Source organism: Lagopus leucura, unplaced genomic scaffold (assembly GCF_019238085.1).
Source record: "Lagopus leucura isolate 7727_CA_CO unplaced genomic scaffold, USGS_WTPT01 Super-Scaffold_810, whole genome shotgun sequence".
Lineage (NCBI taxonomy): Eukaryota > Metazoa > Chordata > Aves > Galliformes > Phasianidae > Lagopus > Lagopus leucura.
The window spans coordinates 10,103,322-10,123,922 of record NW_024962261.1 but is presented as its reverse complement, the minus strand read 5'-3'; the positions used below and the strand labels follow the sequence as shown (position 1 = coordinate 10,123,922).

The following is a 20,601-nucleotide window of genomic DNA, read 5'->3' as shown; positions in this document are numbered from 1 at the left end:
CAATGCAGGGTCAGCCCAAAGGTCTCTCTAACCCGTAGCCTTTTGTTGGCATGGTAAAGGAGACACCATAGTCCTGGAAGGTGGGTTGTCTAGGGCGAAGTTAATTCTTCACGCTCCAGATGTGCAGCTCTCTCTAAATTCTCAAATGGAAGAACCTCAGCTGTGTAATTTTTGCTAGCAGGAGTCTGTCTGCATCCATCCCTGGCTAGCTGGGGCTGCCAAGTGTGGATGCCAAGAGAAATAGCTGAGAATAGGTCAAGCATGCACTGTGTAATGCACCCATAATATTCTCCCTGACAGTACACGATGAGGCTTACCTGAATCAGAACCAATATTTAATTGATTCCCATTTCTGGCATGCACAACTACCTCTAGTTATGCAATCCACAGCTTAATTATGCATTGCACAAGAAAGCTATAGTCTTTTCCATTTGTTTGCTCCAAATGCATCGCCTGCAGTTCTGCTTACAGTTGCCTTGTTGCTGCACAAGGAGAAAACCCTTCCCTGTGCACCTGCTCACATAGGATTTTGCAGACCTTTGTGGTAGCCCATGTTCTCTCTTCTCCAACACTCTTGATTTACTGAGTCAGGACTTTGTGCAGGTGACATTCAATAATTTTCTTGCTCTTTCAGCATTAAGAACAGATCTGGTAGCTTCAGTGGTCTGATGCCCATGGAGAAGGTCCATATTGCCCACCGTAGGATTGCCTGACGTGACTACTTTACTGCACAACAAGAAGCAAGGATGTATTTTACTAAGAGTATTTTGTTCAGTGCACTATTTCTCTGATGTTAATGAACTGCTCAAACATAATTCCACTCTCCTCCACATCATTTCAGCCTGGTTCTTAACACTACAGGGCTAAAAAAATAATAAATCAGTACTGTTTAAACATATCAGAAGCACATCTCATTAGTAACTTGAAATGCCTGATCGTGTTCTTGTAGTTCATGCTGCGAACATATCCCCAGGGGTCTTACCCAGCTTGACCTCCTTAATCATTGTTTTTCCTTACAGCATTGATGCTCTGGTTTCACAGATATCCATATAAACCAGCCACAGGCTCAGAAATGTAGTCTCCGCTCTTGGGTCAGCAACTGTAAGGTTGTACTAGCACAAAGAACCATACTGTCAGTTCATGATAGCAGCCTGAGTTTTCTCTTCTTGCTGTGGTAACAGCATGCTGCATAGCATCTCCGGGAGTTATTCCCTGGTTTTGACTCCTGGTGTACTTTCAGCTTGTTTCAGTTTGCTCTGAAGCTGATTTCTGTTGTATTCTGGTCAGCTTGCATTTGAGGACAAAAACATATATACAGCAATATGTAATTTTGGAAACTTCTTTCTCCTGTCCATGGAAAACAACTTCTCTCTATACCAATAATGAGTTTCTTCTCTGTGTTTCTTAAGTGTGGGCTTTTAGCACTTAAGAAATTTTGTTGCTATTCGGTAAACACTTTAGCATTTGGCATCTGTGGGAGATACTTTTTTTTTTTTCTTAAAGATCCTGCATGTTTCAGTTTCTTCTGAACTTCTGAACTGACTATGATTCCTGCCAAATATACCCACGTTCAGTCTGAAATAAGCAAAAGCTTTAGGTAAAGATTAGGGAATGAAAAAGTGACTGATACATTTATTTCAGTGGAATTATTCTTTTGGCAAGACAGTTCTAATCCAAAGCCAGCTACAAGACATCTGAATTATGCTTGGAGAAGGCTCCATATGAATCTAATTGATCCTGAACTTTTTAATCCAGAAAGTGAAGTATAAAAATAAAGCATATGTGTGTTAGCTAAAGGGGAAGGTACCCTAATTATAGGAATGAAATCTTAGGGAACATGAAGTCTAAATTATCAGACTGAAGTCTAAACTCACCATTGGTGAGGCCTGCAATGAGCTAAACATACCATGTGGAGTTACCTCTCCCCCTTTTCAGCTGCTATACTGAATTAAAGAGACCTAAAAATATATGGGGTAATTGGATTGAAGCAAAAGAACATGTCTCAACTAATGCAACAGCAGCTGCTTAGAAAAATAGGAAGCTTACTATGCTTCATATTTGTCTTTCACTTAATCTGGAAAAGCTCTAAGCCCATCTCCTGCTGCTTTAAGCATTTATAAACTAGAATGCAAACATCAAGGGAAAATCACCTTATTTGCTGGACAACTCACTGTGGGAGAGTCAGAACCAAGCACTGGTGCAAGATAGGTGACTCATAGGACAAGTTTTCATACTAAGAAGGATAGAAATCCATACTGTGAGAGGGAGTTGCCACGAGAGTGTACTCTCTTGAATACAACACTAACTTTTTCACCTTGGATTTTTCTGATATTAACTATTTCTATGTCTTGCCAAAAGAATAATTCCACTGAAATATTAACTTCATGTCTTCAACTTGTTCAGAACAATCTCCCTCTAAGTATCTTAAAGTCATACACAAATCTTACTGAAAGCATATCCCAGGACCATTTAATAATATAATTGTTAGAAAACAGAATGTTTATCAAGGAGGTTTGGATCAAAAAAATCTCTCAGTGATTTTATTCCATGTTTAGCCAGAAAATAAACCAAACCCAGGACTATCAAATCTAACCTCTGTATTCAACTCTTTGATGTGGTCACCTTTCACAGAAGGGAAACAATTGACAAACCGAAGGTGACTGATTAAGTGGCTCTACCAATTTATATATAACCTGTAATGGTAAACAGTGTCAGAAAGCATGTCAAACTTTCAACCAGCGACAACAAAGTTGTCCTTTAAAGTCCACTCCTAGGTACTAGAGGCCACTGGCACTATCAGCTTACAGAGTCAGTAAGGCTCTCTCAATCACTTTGACAGCACGCTCCAACTCAAAGAAGTATTTATTTTATTAGCAAATGAATCTATTCATTCTCTGCAGTTAACATTGGATGTAAGCATGCACTAGTTTATCAGACTTGGCCCCAGCAGTTTTTTCTTTGGTATGGCATTTTAATCATTATATTCTCCTTGTTGACTGCAGGTAAAATCCCTTGCAGATCACTGTTCATCAGGCTGTTATTGCCTGAGAATTATTCTACGTAAGCATTCACTAATTTTACCTGTTCTTTGATGGACGATTTCACACATTTCACAAAGGGATGTTGAGTGCTTAATGGGGCAGTTTTATCTTAACAAATGTAAAGTACTATTTAGATCACATTTTCAATTGTCATTTTAATGTCAAATGCTGTTTCTCAATTGCTGTTTTTTATAAGACTTTGCTCAGTCCTTACAAACGAAGATTCCCCTGAAAAATGAAAAGCATTGAGTAAAGCTTTCATTCACTGTCTAGCTTGTTGGAAGACATCGAGATCCAGCACAGCCCTTAAGATAAGTGAATTTATATTCCTATAGAAGATAGAAGTTTGTAATTCTTCAGCAATTCTATCTTGCCTAATAGTATACTGAAGAATCAAGATGGAAATGAAGTCACTGTTTCAGCTCATCAATTACACTTCTTGTACTTCTTGTTATAGAAACTGGGCATATTTAGGAGAAATGAAGACCAAGAACAGCCGCTGAATTAGCAGGCACAGGCCTTACCAGTGCAGAGTAAGCTGGTGGAAGAACTCTTTCAAGCCTGCCTTTATATAAGAATAAAGCAAATATTTCTAATTTTACCATACTAGTGCTAGAATTAGATACAGGCAACTAGTTCACATATGCAGTTCTGACAAGCCTGACATTCTTTACCCAAAACAAAATATTTGAAAGGATTTCTTACCAGCCGCACAATGGGACACTTAGCAGAGATACAGAAGCACCAGCAAGAAAGTCAGAAAATAGTTAAGTGTTTATTTAAGGCATCCTGGATACACAGTATTAAAACCTCCCATGGAATTCAGCTTAAACTATGTGCAACTACTTATCTTTTTATATTAAAAAAACAACAAAAACAAAACAATTATTAGACTAGAAAATAGCTTAATAATCCCCCATAGTGCTTGCATGTAACTCAGTGCAGAGTTCTTCTGAACACCCATTCTACAGAAAAGCCTCTGAGATCTTTAAACATGAAGGTTTGTTTTCAAGGCGCTTATCACAGAATTTCCTTCAGCATAACATATGTTCCTTCTCCTAATAATACACAATACATTATGTTTCATATCTGCCTTGAAATATTCAGTAAAACAGAAGAAAACCTATTTTTGTAGTATTGTAGTTAAGTGCAGAGAGAATACAAAGCCACATATTTTTGTTCGAAATGCAAACTTGCTAAGAGAATTAGTCTAAGTGTATTTTCACATTTGTTTGGGATAAGAGTAGCTAGTTATCAGGCAGCACTTCACAGCTGTGTAATTTCTTATCACAATTCAATTAGATTAAAGAATCCATCCAGAAGTCTTAATAACTGTAGACAACAACTTTTGCTGATATTACTAAATAAACTAGTTGATTATTAAGCAGAAAGTTGGCTGCTCCAAGCTTACTTGTATATCCATGAGTCCTAACACCAAAAACCTAAGACACCCTGCAAGCATGACTCCAAGTGTTTTCAACTGGATAGATTTTCACTGTAAAACAGTAAGAACATCATTACTACTTTGTCCGCAGAGCAGGATTCTTTTTTATTCTGTGTTGAATACCTGACTTTGTTTTTGAGGTAGCATACATTTGCTATACAGTTAAATTCCAGACTAAGGAGGTCGGTGTCTTTGGTCACTACCATGGAGATGTAGCTTGACAGGCATAAGAAATTTCATGGATTCTTTTTTAAGTATAGCACTGGCGATGGCTTTTTCTAAATTTAGATATGTACCTGGAACTAGAACTTTGCCTTTTCAAATCACATCTTCCTCCACATTCTCCTTGGCATTCCTGCACAAAGATTAACCACTGTCCTTTTATTCAAAAGTTCTCTTCAAATCAGCACTCTCCAAAGACAAAGAGTCTCATTCTATAAAAGTTGTTTAATGTGTACTAAAAATGGCACATCAAATTGAAGACTTCTGTGAAAACATTAGAATCTTACAAAATGCAAGATCTGTGAGACCTTGGTTCTGAAGTAAAAAACTGCTCCATACTGTCTGCAAAAAGATGCAATGAGCAGGATGCAGCAAATAGCAACAAACATTAATATAGACTTTCAGTGCTTTTGGCAGTAACTCAATAGCACCAGGGGTAACTGCTAGACAATAGTATTTGTGTGTATTAACAGCATGTATAACAGGGCATAACTTGTGATAAACAAGGCATACGTACTGTCCAGTGTTCTTTCTTTTAAAAAAAAAGTTTGAATGTTTGACTTTGAAAAGATAAACTTGTGCCTAGATAAAAGTGCAGGCAAAGAGATGTCTCATCCCAAATTGAAAGACGCTAGAAACAACATTAAAAAAAAAAATAAAAAAATCACACGTTGCACAAAAGATAGCTAAATATTCAAAAATTTACAAAAAACATCAAAGTAAGCTCACAATACTGAAATGCTTCTAATTCCTAACTGTAAAGATTTTTAAAAGTGCCAGATAATTTTTATTTTGAAAGATACAAACAATGCAAAAAATATTGACTTAAGTAAATGACGGAAGTCTAAACTAGAGTAGTGGGAAGCAAAACAGAATTCCATTATTTTTGTTATTAAAGGCATTATGTGGTACTTTTTCATAGTTTTACAGTGCAACGTGATTAAGCCTTAATCAGGCTTTCCTATTTGGGACACTGTGCTGTGAACACTTGGCAGCGCAAGTCTGGGTATCCAAACGAAACGTGAGAATCAAGAAGTAAAAAGAGAGGCGAATCATGTGATATACCAGAAAAAAAAAAGTAACTGTCACGTTTTGAAAGTTATTTTAGCATCTAAGAATTTAAAGCTATTAATAAATACAAAAATTATCAAACTTAAAAGCACTATAAAAATGTGAACTTTTAGACTTAGAAATCCAATGTGTGCACCTAGACATCTGAATACATTCCAAAAGCATACCATACAGATTCTGAAGGCAAACAACAACATATCATACAGCCTTAATCTCATCTCACATACATTAAAAAAAAAAAAAAAAAAATTCAATCAGCCTCATCTAAAATATAAACATTTTCACAGGTTGTCATGTATTGTAAGCTACTTATTCTGTTTTCTTTGCCTGTCTCTTCTTAACACCATCACGGGGCTGCTCTGAGGACGACTGGTCACAGACTGAAGAGCCATTGGAAGATGAAGCACCTTCACCCTTCACTTTGGGTGGTGGTTTTTGCAAGCCAAAGAACATATGGCTCAATGCAGACTCAATGGGAGCAAATGGAGAAGCTGTAGATCTTGTCAACATCATTGTTACCTATGAGAACAGTCAAGTTGCACTGTAAGTTTTAATGACTTCACAGTAGTTGAAAAAAAGTTCCGTGATAAACCAATGTATGGCACTTCCAACTTGCAAACTGAGCACTAAGAGTTCATGCCATCAAGAACAGAAACATGCCCACTATAGCTTGAAATCATCAGCAAATATTTCCCTTTCTGACCTACACTTTTTGTAGCTATCTAAAGCTATGTAAAGCTACATAGATTTACCAAAATCATCCTAAAAATAAACCGTTATTGGTGTCATACAACAAGGCCTTCATTTGTTTAGGTGAAGAGCTGTGAACATTAGTTTGAAGTCTTGTCTCCCTAAAGCAACTTCCTCAGAAATGAACTTGTCTACTACTTCACAAAAGTGAGACTGACAACAAACATTTTGCTCTCTAGTCTATTCAACAGCAGCTCGGAAGCTCTTAAAATTGCTAGACTTCTGCTAACACACAGGCTACACATTTCTTACTAGCTAATAATCCTGAAGACAAGCATCATCCTAGAAATGAACAATACTAAATGAGTCAAGGACCAAAATTAAGTGATGCTGTGTAAGAAAATATTATTATTTACCTTTAATGTATTAACTGCATTGTTTTTACAGCATTGTAATAATATGTGACATGCATATACAGACTAAAACCTATTTAGTTTCTTTTGCAAACCCATAGATGACTGCACATATAAGGCAAGCATTCAGCAGCTAGCAAAAGGCAGAGGAGTGTTTCTTTCCACAAACACCAACTTTGTTTGAGTTTGTGTTAATAAAAGGCTACCACGCCAACTCTTGGAAGCCAAAATTCATGATTCCACCTCACTCCATATGCTGAACAGTATGAGAATAGGTCTTCTGTTCATATAAGCAAGACTAAACAGCTTCAAGACTTCTGCAGAAGCCATCCACCCCTCCTAGAAGCAAGCTTTATAACTTGCAGCATAATGTTTGAGGACTGAAAAAAGGTATTTTTTAAAATCAGTTATTCGCAACACCTTCAGATTCTTACCTTGGAAACTACAAGAAAGATGGTGTATAGAAACATAAGGTTGTGTCTTGCGATTGGCAAGTACTGGCTGTGCTGCAGAGTGAAGAGAACTGCTCCTATCAAAGTTACCTTCACAGGACTGAAAATTAAACAAACAATGTTAATTTCTCTTTCCTACACTACTCTGACAAATTTCATGGCCTGGAAAACAAATATTCTCAGCATGCACAACAATTATTTCTAAATAAAAGAGACAAATACTTGCAGTGACAAAGTAAAAAACCACAATGTTATTAAACTATGACTTTCATTTCATACAATATTATTATGCTTGCTGCATTATAGACAAGCATGAAGTGCAACATTGATTTATACAGCCAATAAATTTCTATTTCACAAATACTCCTCAAATTAAAATACATCCTAATGCTTCTATTTAGATTCTACATACTAAGTTGCTCCTTTTCCTCTTCTCAACATGTACTTTACTGAACAGATAAATTACAAATCTTTATTACTCAGATTTGACTTAAAAACATATTCCTCCCCTATATTAGAGGAGTTAGTTATTCCAAGCAGTTGTCACAGGTGTCAAAGTGTGACCTTATTCAAGTCTCATTCCACTGTGACACTCCACCAGTTCTACAGTTGTGATCAGCTGACAGTTGGCTTGATATAGGCCTTTGTTACCAAGTTTTGTCAGCATAGCTGTGTTGACTTGCAACACAGAAAGATTTACATCTTTAATCTACCTTCCTCATGATGGTACTTGAGCTGACATGTATGCAGTCAGAAAACATGAGAACTTTCGGTCAAATGAAGTCATCCTACATTTTTGCTATAATGAATAACCAGTTTGCACCTTCTCAAATAATCAGAATCTTCAGTGGAAAAAGTGCCGGCAGAGAAAGTAAGAATGTTCAAAGGAAGCCATATTGCTGATGTTCAGAATGTGCACTAAAACCACACACTTTACTCATTTATTTGTGGTACTTTTCATTTTGGACTGAAGGCTGTGCTCCTCCGTAATGTTTTCCAACAATTTCCAACCACTGTTTAGCCATCATATTGACTTCTTCCTATTTGGTATTCTTGCACTGCAAACCCCAAATGACCAAAAGATAGCTAAAATTACATAAGATCAACAACCAATCTTTCACAAGATAAATACCAACCATCTATTATAAACATTTCTGTTTGGGTTTCATTTTCTTTTTTTTTCCTGTATTTTTAAATGTGAAGTGTGAATACAGGAAGTTATTAAAACAGCAGTTAACACATTGCATTTGTTTTTAAAAAACTTACTAGGACATCTTCAGTAGTTCATTGGTTTCAGGTTTCCACACTCCTCTCACCAACTGCTCGAAGTTGGAGATTAGACCACTACCAGCTCCTGAAATTCCAAAGATTAACAGTAAGCCTTCACTTGCTTACCGCTGCTGCACAGCCTACTGTTGCTCCAGCAAAACTTCTTAAACCAGGCGCCAAATATGGCACCCAAAGCTCAGACTTAAAGAGGTTAATCCAATCTTTCATATGTGCATGACTTGAGTGACCAAACGGAAACTTCAGGGCTTCAGTTAGGAAGAACGCCAGGTTCACCTTTACACAGCAATCGGAAATGACACACTGATCACTGCAAACAAGTGCCTAACCTGATAAAGTAAATCGCTACAGAAGCTTATGCTATTCCATTCTTGTTAGCAACTAAGTACGGAGAATGTGAGTACAAAATAGGAGAATCTTCCACAACAGAAGATGGATGTGTGTTTTATATTACAGAGAGGCAAAACATAACCAGGTATTAGAAATTCTGGCCAGTAAAACTGATCTGTATCATCAACTGAAAAAGTTATACAACAGACAGATCTTCATATGAACACATGTTGTTTCCCAAAGCCCAGCAGCATTAAGCAAACAGATTCAAGATCTGCAGCACTACAACCTGAAGCGGTTCTTACTTTGTCACTATAAATATAGCTGTTAGGAGGGTAGATTCCAGACAGCATGCAGTCTAGAAAGGTAATTCCTGTGTTTAAAATAAGCTCACGTTAGCAATAAAAAAGCTAAGAAGACAACCTGTCTTCTTCAGCCACGTGTAAGGAAAACATTTCGGAGGACACATGCTTTTGGAAAGGTTAGTGACAGCAGGAGATCTACTTCCTCATTGCCACCAACTGCCCATCCTAGAAGTCCTCACAAGACCTTCTGAAAGGATAAGATGAACTTCCCTCAAAGTCATTCAGTGTCACCCTTATCCAGGCAGAAAAGCTGCTGCACAGACTTCTCCCTTGGGGGGATAACAGGCTGTATTAGGACTATCATATTCATCACAGCAAGGAACAGTGCTAGAGTTATGCTGAAGGGCTAGGCATTTAAATACCACTCCAAAATATCATAACTCATCAGAAGAAGATGTTATGCATGTTACCTCTGGCCCAGCCCACAGCTATCATGACAAGCCAGGCATCTTCAAAATGACTGTCTGCATGCGCAACGCCAGACACTATTTTCCAAGTCCTAGTCACTTCTTTCATTCCTGCAACCAGAAGCCGAAGAGGCAGAAACGCAAAGCACTGGTAGAATTTGTCTTGTGGGCAGTAAAACACAAGATACCTGAAAACCATATTGAGAAAATCTGTTACCAGTGTTCAAATATTTCTAACAAATTCACTAGATATTCCTTGAATGTGACTAGCAAAACTTGATACACTACTGACAGCTCAGTTTCTTATACTGCAGATATTAGAATGAATCTGAAATGCTTTTGAGCCTGTTTGAGCTCTTCTACCGAATCATGAAACATTACTGTCGTTGTTGCCTCACTGTCCCAGCTGAGAATCCCTTAAAGTAATCAGAAGGAGCTTTAAATTTTCACAGAATATTCCAAGTTGGAAGGAACCCACATGAATCATCAAGTCCAGCTCCTGAAACTTCTTTCAGCAATGGTTCCGTAGTTTACATACCATATTTAGATTATTCAAATTATTAAATTGCTGTCTGACTTTGTTTTTGTTTTTTTTACCCCCAGAAGTAAGACAAGGTGATAAATTATGTGCTGACAGTATGCTTCCCTCTGAAAGTTGTATGGAATTACATAATTGCAGCAAGAATGCCTCCACTAGTTAGTATCACGACAGACAAAATGCACAGCTATTTTCAAACCCATTTCACATCTTAGTAACCACTGATTCTAGTTTTCCCAGCTTTCTAGTCACAAGTACATTTCTTTCTTGAAAGTGTTAACAAAACAACTGAAGGTATACCTTAAATTTAATGTTTTTTTTTTTAAATCAGGTTGTTTTCAAAATAAAATAAAGATAATTAACAATGAAATCCTAAGTTGACAGTAAATTGTGTTTAGATTATGTGATGTTTTACTTTATCTCCTCAATCATAACCAAATTTTAATTCTTAAGCAGACAGTCAAGGTCTCCTCTAAATAGAAGTTAAAAAAAAAAAAACAAAAACAAACAAAAAAAAAACATAAGCATCTATATCAGAATAGAAATAAAGCAGAAATAATGAAGTGAAAGCAGAGACAACCTATAAGAGACAGAAGATTACATCTTCATTTTTCTGAAAGAAACACCTGCCTCTTGGTTTAGGCTTCTGAGCTCAATCTAGTCTACCAAGAAGTACAAAGGCTGTATCTTTTCCCTGTTTTCTCAGGCAGCAAGGTAGAGATGTGCATCTCTTTCTCTAGTTCACTCCATCAAAACAACTATCACACACCAGAGCCAGAAAGAGTCAGTCATGTTTCTTGGTTTGAGATTAGAAAGTATGAGAACACTTAGGTGTTTTTCCAGAAATAATGCCTATCCTTAACAGCAGAATGCCATGATGCTCTATAGGAAAGCACAATTTATGCACTTCTTTTTGCTGCAGTGTACTAAGTATCCAGAGTTTTCAGTATCACTGAAAATATATAAAGCTTTTTCTCTTTAAGACCTCCCAGACTGAAGCATACAATAGCCTTTTTCTCAAATACATGGAAGCTATTGGAATTTACAGTAATAGCTAACTATTGCTCCTACTCCATTAGTTCTAGCACTGTTTTCAATTGCTTAAATTTCTTCCTTTATCTCCTATGGCAAATTCAATTGCCTCTGCAGCAACCAAACTTCAGCTGGTATGTCATAGATGTATACAGAGCACGCATTTTGGCGGCTACTGCAAATAGCCATTTAAGCCATGTAATCAATGCACAACACTAACCAGAATTAATTTACAATTGCAAAACGAGTGTTTATGACATCAAAGCATAGACAACTGGATTGAATTCAAATTGCACTACTACTCCACCCCATTTCTGCCTCTAACTTCTGTTAGTAAAGCTTGCTAACAGTAGATGTCGCTGTCCTACAGTCTATTTAGGAGCATTTCTTGAGCATAGCACAACCCCGTTCATTTTCCAGTTTTATGTGTGATCTGGGGAATTTTGCTTCATGTGTCTTGAGATCGAGAATTCAAGTTATTATACTAATGGAGAACTCAAAACTAAAAGCCTAAGAAGTTTCATAACATTCATAGGTTCTCATTAAAACCTCATTTTATTTCAGCATGTCACATTTGTCCACATCAAACAAAAGTTACGTTCTCTTTACCTGTCCTGTCCGAGTTTCAGCTGTGACAGAATTTTTTTCTAGAGAGCATGGTATGATGCTATGTTTTGGTTCTAGGAGAAAAATAATGTTAGTAACACAGTGATGTTTAGAGATGCTACTAAGCAGTGTTGTACAGAGCCAAAGCCATTGACAGTGAAGGCCCCAAGGAGATGGGAGGGAACTGAATCAGGATAGCTGACTTAAACTGACCAAAGGGATATTCCATACCATATGACATCAAGTTGTAGGAGTTTTGAAGGCCATGGGAGTTCATCTCACTCTCTTCCCCTGTTCAGGGTCTAGCTGGATAGCAGTAAGGGGGTGATCAGCAAATGCTTGCGCATCACCTGTTACCTATATTCATATATACATACATACTTTTTATTGTTGTTGTTATAATTATTACTCTTTTCCTTTTCTCTATCTCAGTAAACAGTTTTACCTCAACCCACAAGTTCTACTTTGTTTTTCTCTAGCCTTCCCCCCATCCCATTGGTAAGAAAGGGATTGAGTATGTGGTGCTGAGCCACCTGCCAGGTTAAACCACAGCAGCTCATTTGGCACCCAACATGGGGCTTCTCACAGGGATTGGAGTGACTACAGGGCTGGCTGTGAGGATCACAACACCTGCAGGGCCTGTCAGAAGGGCTATAGTAACTGCAGAGTCTGTCACAAGGGAGTCAGAGCAACTGCAGGACCTGTTACAGGAGCTGGAGCGGCCACAGGGTCCATTGTAACAGTGGGAGCAGCCACAGAGCTTGCTGGAGGAATTGGGACAACGCAGCTCCTTGGGACCTTTGCTGTGAAGATTCTTGGCTCTGTACAACACTGCTTAGCAGCAACTGCAACCATCAGTGTATTATCAACATTGCTTTTCTCCTAGAACCGAGCCACAGCACCATACCAGACACTGAAGAAAACCATTTTGTCCCACCTGGGAATAAGACACCTCCTAACTCAAGTATTATTTGTTAAAACTGTCTAATATACACCAGAAGCTGATTCTGTAAATATTTTATCAATACACATTTAATTGTAGGCTATTCATCTCACTGATTTGCTTAAATTTGTCTGCATCTTCCACTACAAACCAGAAGACTAACACAGATACACTCATGTAGATGTAAACACTTATTTTCATTTCTATGGTTTGCAATTGTAAAACTTAAGAGGCAACAAGGAAGGATTTCAAGCAGCTAATACTCCTGTAAAATAGGAATCCACTGCTGCTCATAAATTTTGTTAAATTTGAGGATTCCTTTCAAGATCAGAGCAACAAACTGATCTTTCAAACAACTGACTTCCACTGCAGGGTACCTTCACATGAAAATAACTCCGGTACTATTTACAAACTCCAAAACAGGCCAAATTACTGCCATGTTCACATACCTGACTTCCCATTCAGCTCTCTACTGGCTTTCACTATAACCCCATCCTTTTAGGAAAGCAATATGGGAAAGGGCAAAAGACAGAAAAAAAAAAGTCAGAAAGAAGACACTGGAAGAGAAAAAAGAATATCCATGTCTTAGCTCCCCAGCTGAAAAAAGTTCAAGAACTTTATTTCAATCATGTTCTGGTCTTCAGAAGTTACCACTGAAAATACCAGATGGCATTTATGACCTCTCCATATCCAGGAAAGCAATAACTGAAGTCTATTTTACTCTGGATAATCTGTTTGACAAGGAACACCATAAAAATATAAGGAAAATGTAGTGACTTAGTTATAAAGCAATTTGTAAGAGTTGTTCTTTTTGAACATTTCATTTCTACAGAAAGGGTTCAAACCAGCTGTTTTGCTGCAGTGACTTCTCTGGTGAAGAGAGAGCATCTAAATTCATGATATTTCTAAGTTAAGCTTGATGATATAATCTTACTATTTACAGTCAAAGTACAGCTTCCTCAGAATAAATACACTCACGTGACTCAATTGTGGCTGCTTACCAGACTGAAGATGCCAGTAGAATATTTGTGGTCTTTGCCAAAAATGCTACTGGAGGTTCTCCAAGCATCAAGGAAGACAAAACAGATCCACCAAAGCAGCAAAGCATAGCACTAAACCAGCAAGCAACTGGACTGCGGATTGACACTTCCACAGCTCCTAAAGCAAAGAGAAAAGATACATAAACAGAAGCAAACACTTGAAAATCATGTTACATTTTAAAAGACAGTATTTTTTAAGACACACAGTCTTGCACGGTTCCTTTGGATCACGAAAAACCGTACACAAATCTGCAGGCCTTCACAGGAGAAGTCTTTGCTAAATGCATACTTTCTACAACATGAAGTGTATACTATCTATAAAAGTGAAAAAATGATGCAGTGTTCTCTCAGCATTTTTTGTGGGTTGGTTCAGCCTAACTACTTTGCTACCAGTAACAGCTTTCAAAGTGTGGTCTGAGAGGGTTTGTTGTTTAAAATTTGTTGTAAAGCTGCTTTTGAATTTTTATTAAGAATACGTAATTGCTTTGCTGACTGAACAGGACTGGTATTAATACAGCTACTTTCTGAAGATTGTTCTACAACTTCTATTTCTGCTATGAATTCAAGTTTTTTCCTCTTAAAACCCTCCTAACAACGTTCACTGGGTAAAATAAAAGCACAACCCAAAGTAATTAAGCAACTATTGTTTTACCTGCAGTCCTGAACAGGCAAAAATGTTCGCCCAAAGATGTAGAATAAATTTCAGCTTCACTTGTTATTAAAAGTTTCACTGTTTCATCTTTAAAATCTTAAAAATTAATTGCTTTTTAAATTGCAATTCAACCATACCAGAAGAGTTTTCAATAGCAGAAGATTATGCTGGAGTAAAGAAAAAAAGGAATCTTTAACCATTTCTAAGGGGAAAAAACACTTTATCAAAGCCAAAAATATCTTGAAATCATTGTTTTTATTTCCTTCCACTTCAGGAGCTTGCCACTTTCAAATCTCCCCCTTTATAAAGAAGTAGGGCTCAGTTTGCCTAAACTAACTGTATTTTTTGTAGTCCAAATGCTAAAGGTCACAAAAGCAAAGATGAAAACTAGTGTCTGCCCCAAAGTGAAATGTAGCATTTGGCTAATGATTCAGCAGAATTATTTTACAAGAATTCTACAGGAAAAGAAGGTTCTTATCAAAAACGGGATGTGTAAATGTATCAGAGAGAATCAGAGAGCACTCTCACTACAATTCACTTTAGACAAGACTATCAACAACACTGCTCCAGTTTTAAGTGTTAGTGCAGTATTACTGCACAAGGAGATCATGTATAGAAGAAGAATCTCAAATTTTACAGACTAACAAGAAAAACTTGGATGATGGCAGCAGCCACCATAAATCACAAATCACTCGGGATCACGCGCCACAAGGGCACAACGCTGTTAGTAAATATATGTCAGCAGTTGTGCTATGCACTACTTTAACTCCTGGCCTGATGTAATACTAAATGTAATCTGCACAGTGATCTGTTTTTGGAGCAAGACTGGTAATCACGTTATCACAGGAGGTTCCACACACAAGAATTGCTATCCTCCAGACCAGGTGCAGAAGAAATCTTATATTTCATCCATCATCAGGTGGGCCTGCACCAACCTCTCCTTCATTAGCACAATGCTTCTCACCTGGCATTAGCAGAGAAGTAATCATCTTAACATCTTACTTGTGACCTCCTGGAAAATACTGAACTGCGCTCCTCCCTCCCCTAGGCACAGCACAGCTGAGAGCTAGTGAAAAGAAAGCCTCCTTAACCTCACCAGGTGTTTGGCAAGATTACTGACTGAAGGAAAGGAAACCATTGCAGGTGCTGTGTCTTCCTGAAAAAATAGGATTTTACTGATGATCAGTAGGAGAATTTTCTTAGTTAATATATCACTATACAAGTAAAAAGCAAAATAAGTTTATCCCAATTTAAAGCCTATATTAGCACCTAAATTACAAATGGGATGTAATTTTCAGAAAATAAATGGAGTTTTAAGTAGGTCACGTATTTTTTAAACAAGGAGTCATTTATTTTTGTCCTCTAGTGCACCATGAAAAACTAATGAGGCATCACACAACCATGCAGGATATTATCTGCCAAAAGGCCACCAGTCCTGCAAATGGTGTATTTTAGAAAGCAGAGATAAGGTTTCAAAATACAAAGATTATCATTGAATGCAGTTTTAAATATTATTTCTAGATGATATTAATAAAAAGCTTTGTCAGCTTATTCTGTAAGTAGGTTAAGATCTGCTTTAGGCTTCCTAACATGTTCTAAACAGGCAAACAAGAATATATACCACAATACATCTAAAGATCAAACTAGAAGCACTTCTAGAAAAGTTTTCCCAGCATTCCAGTTGAACTGTACATACTGTGAATTAGGCTAAAGCCAGACTTAAGCCAAATTTTTCTAAGATTTAGAAAAAGGGTGCCAAAAGAATTAGTTCTCCTCACATAACTTGGATCTCATATCAGAAGACTTTCAAGACCAAAACTAGCCCGTTCCTTCCAAACGCTGCATTTCCACAATCCTCAATTTCTGTTTTCTTCTGTTCCCCTTTCCTTCTACCTCCTCCAAGAAAATATGACCCCAAACTTACCATCTGGACTTACAAGCAGTTAGTTAAGCAACCCCAAATGTACTGAGCAAGAAATCTTAGCTTAATTGATGCACAAAGCAACATACTGGTTGTCTCTGCTATAGTTCATCAGTACTCACAAGAGAGGAAGAAAATCTAGCTAGAAAGACTGGGAAAATTCCCAGTTAGTACGTTGCACATCCATCATAAAAATACACCTAATCTGGTGTTTAGCAGTTAGTAATTTAATGAAATGCCAACTGAGATAAACAAACTTAGCTGTGACATGACTACATGCTTCCTGTGCCAACAGACACTTAATCGCTACCCAATTATCCATGTGTGGAAGAGAATAACTGAATTTCTGAGAACACACAGAGCAGTGCTGCAGTGGCACAGGCTGCCCAGGGAGGTGATGGAGTCACCATCCCTGGACGTGTTCAAGAACCATGTGGACACAGCACTGAGGGATATAGTTGATGGGCATGGTGGGAAGCGTTGGTGGTTGGATGTGAACATCTTGGAGGTCTTTTCCAACCTTAATCATTCTGTGGCATAATATTCAAACTGTCTGCAAGCAAGCGATAAACCAGCATGCAGTCACTGTAATTACTGTTATTAATTCTGAGTATTAGGGTATACTCAAAAGCTCTGAACTTTACAGCTACAAGGTTGAAAATTAAATTTAAAAAAAGCACAAACCATCACTTTTGCTGTCCTGATGTTATGTCCCACTGAAGCTACACTACACTCAGCACAGCACTGCAGAGCAACTCCTACTGCTCAACTCCTCTCATGGGTGTTCATTCCAAAAGAAAGTCTAAAGGCAATGCATTTTAACCACCTTTAGATAGACAACTCCTTAGATAGAAAGGTGCAGAAATGTACTGAAGTGTTGCGTGTCAGCACCCAGAAACAACTTCAGCCATAGCAACAAGCCGTGGTGAAGATGCCAGCACTTTAGGTTGGCCTTCACTGCCTGTTAAGTGCACTTATGCAGCAGGAAGTAAACATTCACCTAGACACGCTTCACAAGTGACCTAAGAATCAGCTCTCAGTAAGCAAACAGAGCGCTGCAGCTCCCAGTCCGCTCCACAATCCACAACGCCAGATCCGTTTCCTGCACGGTTATCAGCCCGAAGTCACTCCACAGGTGGCTACGCTAACACAACGCGGTCTCTATGCTTAGGACAAGGAGAAGGGGGATCTGGGGATAACAGTGACAGTGAAGGCGATGTGCTGGAAAAGAGCAAGCGGGGGCTGAAGCGTCGTCCCGACGTGCGCCACACAGACCGCCGTGGGACGCCTCTCCCATGCGGGGGCACAGCGCGACCCGCCCCGCTCCCCGCGAACCCCGCGCCGCTCACCCCGCTGCTCCTTCAGCGCCATGACGGAGGCCATGTAGTGCGCCAGGTCGAAGAAGGGGAACATGGGCAGGCGGGAGAAGAGCAGCGGCACCTGCTCCAGCTCCATGGCGGCGGGCGCTTGGGAGAAGCGTGGCCCTCGCCGGGAGCCGTCGGAGGGCGGAGCGGCGGTGCGCTGGGTCTGATCCCAGCTGGGGGGCGGGGAGGGGGAATGTCCGTCTGTGAGGTCGCTGCTTTCCGATTGAACTTTATTTGCTCTCGGTTTCTTTCTTTCTGTGCTTGAGCGCAGGCATGAAAACCAGTTATTTTCTAGAGCAGCATATTGCTTTCCGCAGCTGACAGGAGGCGATACATTAGTAGCTGCATCCTCTGGCGGAAAGCGGGTCGGTATGGTTTTGTCTCCCGCTGAGTGCTGACGTGTTCCTATGCAGCTGCAGAGGGTTTCCTGGCAGGGTGTTCTGCCCACAAGCTGTGGAAGTTGCCGTACTATTTCTGCTCCTTGCAGTACTGCTTCATGCCACGGAGCGGCACCGGCCTCGTTACCAGCAGGTGGGATCAACAAGAGCCAAATGTTCGGCAACGACCGCAACAAAAATTGAGTGACGTGAAAGAAAATGTGGGCCAGCGACACGTGCGTGGTGGCAGTGTTTACACCGCAGACATGCGTGCTGCTGTGCCTGCCCTTCACGTAAATAAACTCAGCTGTTCTGAAATGGTAGCACACCTACTCATCTTTTCATGCCGCACCTCTGGCAGCAGCAGCGCCTGAATTACTCAGGTCCTCAAGTACATGGCATCCTCTGCTGGGGGTTCTGCTGTCAGTATAACAAGATGGCATTAGTTTATAAGCTAGTTACACTCTGTGTATTAGTAAAACATTGGCTTAGTGTTTTTTTGGATTTTAAACTAGGAGATCTCCCCTCATTTCTTGTGGGTGAGGTGATAAAAGGAATATTGTGTTTATAAGAAATTTTAAAATGGGCTGATGAGTATTCTAGTGTGTTCATAGAATCATAGAATGGCTTGAGTTGGAAGGGACCCCAAGATCATCAATTTCCAACCCTCCTGCCACTGGAAGGGCTGCCAACCTCCAGATCTGGTACTAGACCAGGCTGCCCAGGGCCCCATCCAATCTGGCCTTGAACACCTCCATGGATGGGGCATCCACAACCTCTCTGAGCAGCCTGTTCCAGCACCTCACCACTCTCTCTGTGAACAACTATACCCTTGCATCCAATGTAAGGCTTCCTTCCTTGAGCTTAAAACCACTCCCCTTGTAAGACACTCCCCTCAGTGTCTACCCTTGTAAAAAGTTGATTCCCCTCCTTTTTATAATCCCCTTTTAAATACTGGAAGGCCACAGTGAGGTCTCCTCAAAGCCTTCTCTTCTCCAGGCTAAACAGGCTCAGCACCCTCTTTGCAGGGCAGGTGCTCCAGCCCTCTAATCATCTTAGTGGTGCTCCTTTGCACCCTCTCCAACAGCTCCACGTCCTCTCTTGTACTGGAAGCCCCAGACCTGCACGCAATACTCCAAATGAGCTTCACAAGGGCAGAGTAGAGAGAGACAATCACCTCCCTGTCCCTGCTGGCCACCCCTCTTGTGATGGAGTCCAGGATACCATTGGGATTCCATGGTGCATGAGGTGTAAATCTCAACATATAATAATAATAATAATAATAATAATAATAATAATAATAATAAACAGCAACAACAAAGAAAAAAAAAAAGCAGTAGCTCTGCATCCACTTATGCCAAAGTTTTTTGGTTTTTTTTTTTGCAGAAGTATGTTGGCTTTTTTTTCCAGTACAATAATGATAAATTAATACAAATGTTTTCTGAATTTTCTTCAGAAAACATTCTAGCTATTTATGAAGTTGCCACATTTCTACTTCCAAAACAGCTGTGAGAGTCTGAGGTGTCACATGCTTGTCTGCTGTTCTTGACAGCTGCCTTGCTTCATGTTATAACTGATCCTGGACAGACAGTTGTTATTAGTCCGTTCCAATCAAAGCTAAAACCATTAGGTAACACTGGGCAGTAGCAGAGTGAAGTGGTGAAGAAAACTGGTTTCAAAGTGAATTCAAATCCACATCTTTAGTCTTTGTAGAGCATGAGATTAGTTAGTTGTTATTCTGTACATCTTACAAAAGCCATGGAGAATCTGAACTAGAGTATTCATACCCAATTAATAATGTTGTATTCATTTCCTTTGGCAATTATGGTGGTATAATTTTCGAAGAGAAGGTCTGTGTTCCTAGCTTGGAAGCACGATCTGGTTTCGTGCTTCTGAAGTTAATGCTGTATATGGAATATGCTTATTTAGTGTTGTATTTCTTAATGTCTGGGATTCTACAGACACTGGCTTGGAATTGAAAGATGGTACCTTAGGAAAAGAGGAGAACTTATTTAATCATTAGATTGAAAACTTGCAGCCCACTTTCCAAAACCAGGCAAATAGAAATGTTCATATTCTGTGGACTGCTATATTTAGTTTATTCACCTTTCTTAGATTTTTCAAACTCAAATCTATTAATCAAAATCCGTCCAGGTTAAAATCTGGGTCTTTGCTACATACAAAAATGGACACTCCCATTGTCTGCCATCACTCTGCTTTGCTCATGATCTGTGGTCGTTTGCCCACAAGAGCTATCTATCTTTCATAGTGTCATAGAATCATAGAATGGCCCGGGTTGAAAAGAATCACAATGATCATCCAGTTTCAACCCCCCTGCTATGTGCAGGGTCGCCAACCACCAGACCAGGCTGCCCAGAGCCACATCCCCCTCCTACTTCTTACTTT

The 20,601-nt window shown here is 39.1% G+C and overlaps 1 protein-coding gene across 1 annotated transcript; it reads right to left on the bottom strand.

Moving 5' to 3' along the window:
- Positions 1-3,797: 3,797 nt before the first annotated feature.
- Positions 3,798-19,433, bottom strand: TMEM38B (transmembrane protein 38B). Its single transcript, XM_042866119.1, has 7 exons — positions 19,420-19,433; positions 17,804-18,135; positions 13,843-13,999; positions 9,726-9,910; positions 8,600-8,687; positions 7,316-7,433; positions 3,798-6,297 (listed from the first exon to the last, which is right to left on the bottom strand). The coding sequence occupies exons 1-7, from the start codon at positions 19,431-19,433 to the stop codon at positions 6,088-6,090; spliced, it is 1,104 nt and encodes a 367-aa protein (XP_042722053.1). The 3' UTR covers positions 3,798-6,087.
- Between the last annotated feature and the right edge of the window lie 1,168 nt (positions 19,434-20,601).

Coding starts and splice junctions, on each gene's coding strand:
- TMEM38B (XM_042866119.1), bottom strand. Junction 14,000..17,803: donor GGCGCTGAAGGAGCAGCGGG/GTGAGCGGCGCG, acceptor TCTTTGCTTTAG/GAGCTGTGGAAGTGTCAATC. Junction 9,911..13,842: donor CTACTGGCATCTTCAGTCTG/GTAAGCAGCCAC, acceptor TATGGTTTTCAG/GTATCTTGTGTTTTACTGCC.